The sequence below is a fragment of the Salmo trutta genome, chromosome 12 (genome assembly GCF_901001165.1).
Source record: "Salmo trutta chromosome 12, fSalTru1.1, whole genome shotgun sequence".
NCBI lineage: Eukaryota > Metazoa > Chordata > Actinopteri > Salmoniformes > Salmonidae > Salmo > Salmo trutta.
In genome coordinates this window covers 36,447,740-36,460,169 of record NC_042968.1, presented here as the reverse complement: position 1 = coordinate 36,460,169, position 12,430 = coordinate 36,447,740, and the positions used below count along the sequence as shown (strand labels likewise).

Sequence of the window (12,430 nt, the reverse complement as noted above, 5' to 3'; positions counted from 1 at the left end):
ATTATTTCATTCATTCAGATCTAGGATGTGTTATTTTAGTGTTCCCTTTATTTTTTTGAGCAGTATATATTTTTGTTGAATTCCTGGTGATTTGACAGATTTAAATCAGTTTGCTGGCCGGTTTTGGCCAGTGGGCCGCCTGTTGACCTCTGCTCTACACCGTCCTACATACAGCATAGCAGATCCCTGGATCACGCCCAGCTCGGGGCAGACAGGAAAGGAAGATATACTGTTACATATACAGCTTGATGTCTGTATGGCTTTTGACCACTTGCTGCAAAGCAAATTGCTCTTTGGAGGCTAATAAACTAATCTTTACTACTACAGTGCAGCATGTCCGACCTGGGCTAGAGTCACTAGACTGGAACAATAGAGTTTGACCCCTTGGTCCAGTCAGATCAACAGGGTTATTTCAGTGGGGGGATGGACAGAGAGAGAGAGAGGGATAAAAGAGAGAGAGGGAGAAGGAGAAGAGAAAGAGAGCGAGGGAGAAAAGAGAGAGCGAGGGAGAGAGAGGGAGAGAGAGAGAGAGAGAGCGAGAGGGCTAGAGGAAAAAGAGAGGAATGGAAAAGACAGACAAAAGAGAGGGAGAAGGCTGGAAGCGAGAGAGATGGTGGTAGGAGAGAGAGACAGGACTGGGGAGATGGATGGTCTATTTTCTCAGTGTGGGAGTAGGGTAATGCTGACTACTCCTACAGTATATCACTGTTCTGTCACATCAGACAGAGATTAAAGGATAACGTTTGTCCAACGTCCTCTCCATCAGAGGAAGGTGAAAGGATAACGTTTGGATGTTGTTTGGAATTACATGTAGATAATGGTCTCTGGAGACATGGGATAGTGGGTACTTTACTCTCCAGTCACGTTTGTAAACGCTAAACTGCACAAATATCCCCTCTGTAACGCCTGTATGAACACAGGATATAGGCTGGTATTTCAACATGGTTGTGTGTAGGTGGAAGTTCAGCATTGTCATTTCAGAAAATGTCCTTAATATATCTGCCTTAAGTGTGGAAGGATAGTGTTTCACAATATAAAAAAAGTGATATATATACAAAAAAAAAAATGCATTCTGATGCAAAATTGCATTCTATGGTGCAGCCTTCCTATTTTTCAACCAAAGCTGGCCTGTCTTTTGTTGTCAAATTGGAAGGCTGCACCCTCCCTCTCTTCGATCAGCATCACTCAGACGTGTGATCATCTCCTCACGATTGAACATGTAGATATCGCGCTGCCATTTCCTGGTTGCTAAAAACCTACAATGTTCGCTTAATTTCAGTTTATGTACCATCTAAAATCGCTGCGAAATGTCTTTTCAATAATGACACATAGTATTTTCAGCTGTTTGATGCTTGTGGACAAAACTGAAAGTCGACTCAAAAGCAAGTCTCCACTGAGGTTGTGGGGGAGGGGGGAGAGTTGTCTGAATTCAGACTGCGTTGTTGCAATTCGCCTTGTTTCCTTAAGGGGGCTTCATTTTAGATGATGCCCCTTTAATCTCATATCTTATGATCTCTTCTTACCTAGGGAATGGCTGTATTATCTGCTGGCACTTTGTGGCTTAGATCTAAGCTGCTGGGAAACACATTGTGACAAAGCCAATTATAAGAAGCATTATTGAGGATCAGATAGCATCACCATCTATCACCCTGCTGAGTGAACCCCTCGTCTGCCTTCAGGAGGCCTTTATGAGTGAACCCCTCGTCTGCCTTCAGGAGGCCTTTATGAGTGAACCCCTCGTCTGGCCTTTAGGAGGCCTTTATGAGTGAACCCCTCGTCTGGCCTTTAGGAGGCCTTTATGAGTGAACCCCTCGTCTGGCCTTTAGGAGGCCTTTATGAGTGAACCCCTCGTCTGGCCTTTAGGAGGCCTTTATGAGTGAACCCCTCGTCTGGCCTTTAGGAGGCCTTTATGAGTGAACCCCTCGTCTGGCCTTTAGGAGGCCTTTATGAGTGAACCCCTCGTCTGGCCTTTAGGAGGCCTTTATGAGTGAACCCCTCGTCTGGCCTTTAGGAGGCCTTTATGAGTGAACCCCTCGTCTGGCCTTTAGGAAGCCTTTATGAGTGAACCCCTCGTCTGGCCTTTAGGAGGCCTTTATGAGTGAACCCCTCGTCTGGCCTTTAGGAGGCCTTTATGAGTGAACCCCTCGTCTGGCCTTCAGGAGGCCTTTATGAGTGAACCCCTCGTCTGGCCTTTAGGAAGCCTTTATGAGTGAACCCCTCGTCTGGCCTTTAGGAAGCCTTTATGAGTGAACCCCTCGTCTGGCCTTTAGGAAGCCTTTATGAGTGAACCCCTCGTCTGGCCTTTAGGAGGCCTTTATGAGTGAACCCCTCGTCTGGCCTTTAGGAAGCCTTTATGAGTGAACCCCTCGTCTGGCCTTTAGGAGGCCTTTATGAGTGAACCCCTCGTCTGGCCTTTAGGAGGCCTTTATGAGTGAACCCCTCGTCTGGCCTTTAGGAAGCCTTTATGAGTGAACCCCTCGTCTGGCCTTTAGGAGGCCTTTATGAGTGAACCCCTCGTCTGGCCTTAGGAGGCCTTTATGAGTGAACCCCTCCGTCTGGCCTTAAGGAAGCCTTTATGAGTGAACCCCTCGTCTGGCCTTTAGGAAGCCTTTATGAGTGAACCCTCGTCTTGGCCTTTAGGAGGCCTTTATGAGTGAACCCCTCGTCTGGCCTTTAGGAGGCCTTATGAGTGAACCCCCTCGTCTAGCCTTTAGGAGGCCCTTTATGAGTGAAACCCCTCGTCTGGCCTTTAGGAAGCCTTATATGAGTGAACCCCTCGTCTGGCCTTTAGGAGGCCTTTATGAGTGAACCCCTCGTCTGGCCTTTAGGAGGCCCCCCCCTTTTATGAGTGAACCCCTCGTCTGGCCTTTAGGAGGCCTTTATGAGTGAACCCCTCGTCTGGCCTTTAGGAGGCCTTTATGAGTGAACCCCTCGTCTGGCCTTTAGGAGGCCTTTATGAGTGAACCCCTCGTCTGGCCTTTAGGAGGCCTTTATGAGTGAACCCCTCGTCTGGCCTTTGGAGGCCTTTATGAGTGAACCCCTCGTCTGGCCTTTAGGAGGCCTTTATGAGTGAACCCCTCGTCTGGCCTTTAGGAGGCCTTTATGAGTGACCCCTCGTCTGGCCTTTAGGAGGCCTTATGAGTGAACCCCTCGTCTGGCCTTTAGGAGGCCTTTATGAGTGAACCCCTCGTCTGGCCTTCAGGAGGCCTTTATGAGTGAACCCCTCGTCTGGCCTTCAGGAGGCCTTTATGAGTGAACCCTTGCCACAAAGCCCGTTTTAACATTGGCAGCACCCTTATGGGTTTCACCATTTTTAAGTAGTCAATTGGATTGCAGAATTATATCCTGGTCTGCAGGAGGGGTCAGCCAATTAATTATAGGCTACTCCTGATCTGAGCAAACATTCCAGCAGTGCAGGTGGTAACCTTGGCTTTATACCTGTTCAGACTATACACAGTCCAGTACTGCAGGTGGTAACCTTGGCTTTATACCTGTTCAGACTATACACAGTCCAGTACTGCAGGTGGTAACCTTGGCTTTATACCTGTTCAGACTATACACAGTCCAGCACTGCAGGTGGTAACCTTGGCTTTATACCTGTTCAGACTATACACAGTCCAGTACTGCAGGTGGTAAACTTGGCTTTATACCTGTTCAGACTATACACAGTCCAGCACTGCAGGTGGTAACCTTGGCTTTATACCTGTTCAGACTATACACAGTCCAGCACTGCAGGTGGTAACCTTGGCTTTATACCTGTTCAGACTATACACAGTCCAGTACTGCAGGTGGTAACCTTGGCTTTATACCTGTTCAGACTATACACAGTCCAGCACTGCAGGTGGTAACCTTGGCTTTATACCTGTTCAGACTATACACAGTCCAGTACTGCAGGTGGTAACCTTGGCTTTATACCTGTTCAGACTATACACAGTCCAGCACTGCAGGTGGTAACCTTGGCTTTATACCTGTTCAGACTATACACAGTCCAGTACTGCAGGTGGTAACCTTGGCTTTATACCTGTTCAGACTATACACAGTCCAGCACTGCAGGTGGTAACCTTGGCTTTATACCTGTTCAGACTATACACAGTCCAGCACTGCAGGTGGTAACCTTGGCTTTATACCTGTTCAGACTATACACAGTCCAGCACTGCAGGTGGTAACCTTGGCTTTATACCTGTTCAGACTATACACAGTCCAGTACTGCAGGTGGTAACCTTGGCTTTATACCTGTTCAGACTATACACAGTCCAGCACTGCAGGTGGTAACCTTGGCTTTATACCTGTTCAGACTATACACAGTCCAGTACTGCAGGTGGTAACCTTGGCTTTATACCTGTTCAGACTATACACAGTCCAGTACTGCAGGTGGTAACCTTGGCTTTATACCTGTTCAGACTATACACAGTCCAGCACTGCAGGTGGTAACCTTGGCTTTATACCTGTTCAGACTATACACAGTCCAGCACTGCAGGTGGTAACCTTGGCTTTATACCTGTTCAGACTATACACAGTCCAGTACTGCAGGTGGTAACCTTGGCTTTATACCTGTTCAGACTATACACAGTCCAGTACTGCAGGTGGTAACCTTGGCTTTATACCTGTTCAGACTATACACAGTCCAGTACTGCAGGTGGTAACCTTGGCTTTATACCTGTTCAGACTATACACAGTCCAGTACTGCAGGTGGTAACCTTGGCTTTATACCTGTTCAGACTATACACAGTCCAGCACAGTAGGTGGCGGTATGCACCTTTTCAGTTTATTTACAAACCGCCAATACACATATGAGTAAAAGAAGAAATTGACTACTTTTAAATGGAGATAGCCCTCAATGGCACTTCCCATGCTGTCACATAAGTGATAATGGCAAAGATAGGGGGTGGGGTCTCTTTCGAACGCTGAGGAATGAACTGCTTCTCTCGGGGGGGGGGCGGGCTGTTGATTGAATTTGACCGCTTGACTGATACTATCAGAACGTAATTCGATTGTAAACAACAGGGAAATACAAGTGATTATTGAGCATCTCCTGTCCCTGGGACATTAAACCATTTGGCCTCGATCACATCGATTGTATCTCTCTCTCTCACACACACACACACACGCACGCACGCACGCACGCACGCACAGGTTCGTAAATGGACTGAAATATTATAAACAAAATGTGCTGACTGGCCGAACACGGAAATGACGAGTCAGCATTTTGTTATTCCATGGAGCAGGACGTCGTGAGTAGCAGTTCCACTGAGTCCCTGGTGATGCAACCCTATCACAGATCTCCATTGACTCATGATAATGTCAGTACAAGTACAAAATACAGGAATGTGAGAGAAAAGGCTGTGTAAGGGACAAGAAGACGAGAAGGGAAAGAAAGAGAGAGAGATGATTCAACCTCTGCTATGGACAAGGCGGAGAGGAAAGAAAGAGGAGACAGGAGAAAAGGAATGAGAGGAGTGAGGACAGGAGGGAGGAGAGGAGTGAGGACAGGAGGGAGGAGAGGAGTGAGGAGTGAGGAGAGGAGGAGAGGAGTGAAGAAAGGAGGGAGGATAGGAGGAAGGAGAGGAGTGAGGAGAGGAGTAAGGAGGGGAGTAAGGAGAGGAGGGATTAGAGGAGGGAGGAGTGAGGAGAGGAGGAGTGAGGAAAGGAGAGGAGGGAGGAGAGGAGTAAGGAGGGGAGTAAGGAGAGGAGGGATTAGAGGAGGGAGGAGTGAGGAGAGGAGGAGTGAGTAAAGGAGAGGAGGGAGGAGAGGAGTGAGGAGGAAGACAGGAGGGAGGAGAGGAGTGAGGAAAGGAGGGAGGAGAGGAGTGAGGAAAGGAGGGAGGAGAGGAGTGAGGAGAGGAGGAAGGAGAGGAGTGAGGAGGAGGACAGGAGGGAGGAGTGAGGAGAGGAGTGAGGAGTAAGGAGAGGAGTGAGGAGAGGAGTAAGGAGAGGAGTAAGGAGAGGAGGGATGAGGAGTGAGGAGAGGAGGGAGGAGGGAGGAGAGGAGTAAGGAGTGAGGAGAGGAGTGAGGAGAGGAGGAGAGGAGTGAGGAGAGGAGGAGAGGAGTGAGGAGAGGAGGGAGGAGGGATGAGAGGAGTGAGGAGGGAGGAGGAAGGAGAGGAGTAAGGAGTGAGGAGAGGAGGAGAGGAGTGAGGAGAGGAGGAAAGGAGTGAGGAGAGGAGTGAGGAGAGGAGGGAGGAGGGAGGAGAGGAGTGAGGAGAGGAGGGAGGAGGGATGAGAGGAGTGAGGAGAGGAGGGAGGAGAGGAGTAAGGAGAGGAGTGAGGAGAGGAGAGGAGGGAGGAGAGGAGTGAGGAGAGGAGTGAGGAGAGGAGTGAGGAGAGGAGTGAGGAGAGGAGGGAGGAGAGGAGGGAGGAGAGGAGGGAGGAGAGCAGCACCAGGGTGATAGATGATGATGCGCTCTTATCCTGAAGAGAGAGAGGGTGTCCCAAATGGAACCCTAGTACCTTTACAGTGCACTAGGTCAGATCAGGGCCCATAGGGCTCTGAATAGAGAGTCATTTGGGACACACCCAGACAGTCCTTATCACAGCCTGGGGAGATAGAGAAGACAGGAGCAGAAATTAGATGGGAAGAGAAAAGGACAGGGGATGAGAGGGATGAACAGATGGGAAGAGAAGATCATGAGGAATCCTCAGAGCCTGCAGAGAGATAGCTTTTATCACTGTCAGGGATACAGAGAAGACAGAAGGAAACAAAGAGAGGAGACAGATGATGAAGAGGTGATGGAAGGCGTAAAAAGAGGGGAGGAGAGAAGAGAGGATATAGAGGAGGGAACAGGGTCAGGATGAGAAAATAGATATCAGGATTAAGAGCTGCAATATCGTTCCATGAACAAGGCCCTTAAAGAGAGAGACGATAACTCAAGGATATCCACACACACACACACACACACACACACACACACACACACACAAAAAAAAAACAGTTCCAGTTGTTGAAAGCTGGCTTAGAGCCAGTGGTAGCGTGAGAGAGAGTAGGTATACACTACATGGCCAAAAGTATGTGGACACCACTTCACACCCGTTGCGCTGACCGGTGTATAAAATCGAGCACACAGCCATGCAATCACCAGACAGTACAGGCAGTATAATGGCCTGTACTGATGAGCTCAGTGACTTTCAACGTGGCACCGTCATAGGAGGCCATCTTTCCAACAAGTCAGTTCATCAAATTTCTGCCCTGCTAGAGCTGCCCCGGTCAACTGTAAGTGCTATTATTGTGAAGTGGAAACATCTAGGAGCAACAATGGTTCAGGCGTGAAGTGGTAGGCCACACAAGCTCACAGAAGAGGACCGCCGAGTGCTGAAGCGCGTAGGAAGTAAAAATCGTCTGTCCTCAGTTGCAACACTCACTTCAGAGTTCCAAACTGCCTCTGGAAGAAACGTCAGCACAAGAACTGTTCGTGAGGAGCTTCATGAGATGGGTTTCTATGGTGAGCAGCCCCACACAAGCCTAAGATCACCATGCGCAATGCCAAGCGTCGGCTGGAGTAGTGTAAAGCTTGCCGCCATTGGACTCTGGAGTGATGAATCACACTTCACCATCTGGCAGTCTGACGGATGAATATGGGTTTGGCGGATGCCAGGAAAATGCATAGTGCCTGTTTTTCATGGTTCAGGCCCCTTAGTTCCAGTGAAGGGAAATCATAACGTTACAGCATACAATGACATTCTAGACGATTCTGTGCTTCCAACTTTGTGGCAACAGTCTGGGGAAGGCCCTTTCCAGTTTCAGCATGACCCTGTCCTCAACCCCATCGAACACCTGTGGAATGAATTGGAACGCCGACTTCAAGCCAGGCCTAATCACCCAACATCAGTGCCCAACCTCACTAATGCTCTTGTCTGAATGGAAGCAAATCCCCACAGCAATGTTCCAACATCTAGTGGAAAGCCTTCCCAGAAGAGTGCTGTTATAGCAGCAAAGGGGGGTCCAACTCCATATTAATGCTCATGATTTTAGAAAGATGTTTGACGAGCAGGTGTCCACATACTTTTGGCCATGAAGTATATCTTATCATAGAAGAACTGGACCTTTCTACGATGTCCACCTACCTGCAAGTTACTTATTTATGTTCTATTGTAAAAACTTTAACGGTATGCAAATATACCTGTGTGTGTGTGTTCACACGTGTGTGTGACTCCAAGGGAATGTGTGTGTGTGTGTGTGTGTGTGTGTTACCTGTACCACTGCTGATGGTCTGCTGCCTGCACTTCTTGAAGTGAAAGCGTTTGATGGCGACTGGTTGGCCACGGTAACAGGCTCTATAGATGATAGTTCCACTGCCCCCCTGGCCCAGGATATCACTCTCCTCCTCACTACACTCCAACTGGGCCTTCTCTAGGAACAACCTACACACACACACACACACACACACACACACACACACACACACAATAAACACACTCCAGCTGGTTCTTCTACAGAAACAACCAATAACACAAAAACACCATACAGAACATGATACTATGTATACCTCATAGAGTACATGATACTATGTATACCTCATAGAGTACATGATACTATGTATACCTCATAGAGTACATGATACTATGTATACCTCATAGAGTACATGATATACTGCTCAAAAAAAATAAAGGGAACACTTAACACATCCTAGATCTGAATGAAAGAAATAATCTTATTAAATACTTTTTTCTTTACATAGTTGAATGTGCTGACAACAAAATCACACAAAAATAATCAATGGAAATCCAATTTATCAACCCATGGAGGTCTGGATTTGGAGTCACACTCAAAATTAAAGTGGAAAACCACACTACAGGCTGATCCAACTTTGATGTAATGTCCTTAAAACAAGTCAAAATGAGGCTCAGTAGTGTGTGTGGCCTCCACGTACCTGTATGACCTCCCTACAACGCCTGGGCATGCTCCTGATGAGGTGGCGGATGGTCTCCTGAGGGATCTCCTCCCAGACCTGGACTAAAGCATCCGCCAACTCCTGGACAGTCTGTGGTGCAACGTGGCGTTGGTGGATGGAGCGAGACATGATGTCCCAGATGTGCTCAATTGGATTCAGGTCTGGGGAACGGGCGGGCCAGTCCATAGCATCAATGCCTTCCTCTTGCAGGAACTGCTGACACACTCCAGCCACATGAGGTCTAGCATTGTCTTGCATTAAGAGGAACCCAGGGCCAACTGCACCAGCATATGGTCTCACAAGGGGTCTGAGGATCTCATCTCGGTACCTAATGGCAGTCAGGCTACCTCTGGCGAGCACATGGAGGGCTGTGCGGCCCCCCAAAGAAATGCCACCCCACACCATGACTGACCCACCGCCAAACGGGTCATGCTGGAGGATGTTGCAGGCAGCAGAACGTTCTCCACTCCGTCTCCAGACTCTGTCACGTCTGTCACATGTGCTCAGTGTGAACCTGCTTTCATCTGTGAAGAGCACAGGGCGCCAGTGGCGAATTTGCCAATCTTGGTGTTCTCTGGCAAATGCCAAACGTCCTGCACGGTGTTGGGCTGTAAGCCCAACCCCCACCTGTGGACGTTGGGCCCTCTTACCACCCTCATCGAGTCTGTTTCTGACCGTTTGAGCAGACACATGCACATTTGTGGCCTGCTGGAGGTCATTTTGCAGGGCTCTGGCAGTGCTTCTCCTGCTCCTCCTTGCACAAAGGCGGAGGTAGCGGTCCTGCTGCTGGGTTGTTGCCCTCCTACGGCCTCCTCCACGTCTCCTGATGTACTGGCCTGTCTCCTGGTAGCGCCTCCATGCTCTGGACACTACGCTGACAGACACAGCAAACCTTCTTGCCACAGCTCGCATTGATGTGCCATCCTGGATGAGCTGCACTACCTGAGCCACTTGTGTGGGTTGTAGACTCCGTCTCATGCTACCACTAGAGTGAAAGCACCGCCAGCATTCAAAAGTGACCAAAACATCAGCCAGGAAGCATAGGAACTGAGAAGTGGTCTGTGGTCCCCACCTGCAGAACCACTCCTTTATTGGGGGTGTCTTGCTAATAGTGTATAATTTCCACCTGTTGTCTATTCCATTTGCACAACAGCATGTGAAATTTATTGTCAATCAGTGTTGCTTCCTAAGTGGACAGTTTGATTTCACAGAAGTGTGATTGACTTGGAGTTACATTGTGTTGTTTAAGTGTTCCCTTTATTTTTTTGAGCAGTGTACTATGTATACCTCATAGAGTACATGATACTATGTATACCTCATAGAGTACATGATAATATGTATACCTCATACAGTACACACAAAGCCTCACTATCCATCACTAATGTAATCACCATCTTTCAGCATTTAATTTTATTTAACCTTTATTTAAGTACAGTAGGCATGTCAGTTAAGAACAAATTGTTATTTACAATGACGGCCTACCAAAAGGCCTCCTGCGGGGAAGGGGGCTGGGATTACAAATAAAAATATAGGACAAAACACACATCACGACAAGAGACACCACAACACTACATAAAGAGACCTAAGACAACAACATAGCACGGCAGCAACACATGACAACACAGCATGGTAGCAAAACAACATGACAACAACATGGTAGCAAAACAACATGACAACAACATGGTAGCAACACAACATGACAACAACATGGTAGCAAAACAACATGACAACAACATGGTAGCAACACAACATGACAACAACATGGTAGCAACACAACATGACAACAACATGGTAGCAGCACAAAACATGGTACAAACATTTTAGGGCACAGACAACAGCACAAAGGGAAAGAAGGTAGAGACAACAATACATCACGCCAAGCAGCCACAACTGTCAGGAAGTGTCCATGACCGTATCTTTGAAGAGATGGAGATAAAACTCCCCAGTTTGAGTGTTTGTTGCAGCTCGTTCCAGTCGCTAGCTGCAGCGAACTGAAAAGAGGAGCGACCCAGGGATGTGTGTGCTTTGGGGACCTTTAACAGAATGTGACTGGCAGAACAGGTGTTGTATGTGGAGGATGAGGGCTGCAGTAGGTATCTCAGATAGGGGGAGTGAGGACTAAGAGGGTTTAATAAATAAGATGACCAGTTTACAGAAGAGTGTAGAGTGCAGTGATGTGTCCTATAAGGAGCATTGGTGGCAAATCTGATGGCCGAATGGTAAAGAACATCTATCCGCTCGAGAGCACCCTTACCTGCTGATCTCCGTAATCTAGCATGGGTAGGATGGTCATCTGAATCAGGGTTAGTTTGGCAGCTGGGGTGAGCCGCGATTGCAATAGAGGAAACCAAGTCTAGATTTAACCTTATCCTGCAGCTTGGATATGTGCTGAGAGAAGGACAGTGTACCATCTAGTCATACTCCCAAGTACTTGTATGAGGTGACTACCTCAAGCTCTAAACCCTCAGAGGTAGTAATCACACCTGTCGGGAGAGGGGTATTCTTCTTACCAAACCACATGACCTTTGTTTTGGAGGTGTTCAGAACAAGGTTAAGGGCAGAGAAAGCTTGTTGGACACTAAAAAGCTTTGTTGTAGAGCGTTTAACACAAAATCCGGGGAGGGGCCAGCTGAGTGTAAGACTATCATCTGCATATAAATGGATGAGAGAGCTTTCTACTGCCTGAATTATATTATTGATGTAAATTGAGAAGAGCGTGGGGCCTAGGATTGAGTCTTGGGCTACTCCCTTGTGTTCTGCCAGTCACATTCTGTTACAGGTCCCCAAAGCACACACATCCCTGGGTCGCTCCTCTTTAAATAAAGGTTAAATTAAAAAAACTCCCTTGGTGACAGGCAGTGGCTGAGACAGCAGATGTTCTGACTTGATACACTGCACTCTTTAAGAGAGGTAGTTAGCAAACCAGGCCAAAGACCCCTCAGAGACACCAATAATCCTTAGCCTGCCCACAAGAACAGAATGGTCTACCGTATCATTTTTGGGGGCCAAGTCAATACAAATAGCAGCACAACATTGCTTAGAATCACGGCCAATAATGACATCATTTAGGACCTTTAAGGTTGCAGTGACACATCCATAACCTGAGTGGAAACCAGATTACATACCAGAGAGAATACTATAAACATCAAGGAAGACAGTCAGTTTCCAACACTTTTGATAAACAGGGCAAAATAGAAATTGGCCTCAAACAGTTAGGATCAGCATGATCTCCCCCTTTAAATAAAGGACACACCGTGGCTGCCTTCCAAGCTATGGGAACCTCCCCAGAGAGGAGAGACAGGTTAAAAGGTCAGAGATAGGCTTGGTGATGATATGGGGCTGCAACCTTAAAGAAGAAAGGATCTAAACCATCTGACCCAGATGTTTTTTGGGGTCCAGTTTAAGGACCTCCTTTATCACCTCAGACTCAGTGACTGCCTGCAGGGAGAAACTTTGTAGCGGGGCAGGGGAAAAAGAGGGAGGAGCATCGGGGCTAATCGCATTAGAAGGGGTGGGAGATGAGGAAATGTTGGCCGGGCAAGGAG

The 12,430-nt window shown here is 47.8% G+C and overlaps 1 protein-coding gene across 1 annotated transcript in view; it reads right to left on the bottom strand.

Moving 5' to 3' along the window:
* Nucleotides 1–12,430, bottom strand: part of LOC115203470 (leucine-rich repeat serine/threonine-protein kinase 1) — a 121,921-nt gene that overhangs the window by 35,137 nt on the left and 74,354 nt on the right. The window contains exon 26 of the mRNA XM_029768168.1: nucleotides 8,192–8,355. Coding sequence (XP_029624028.1) covers nucleotides 8,192–8,355 — 164 coding nt within the window. The remainder of the gene's footprint in view (nucleotides 1–8,191; nucleotides 8,356–12,430) is intronic.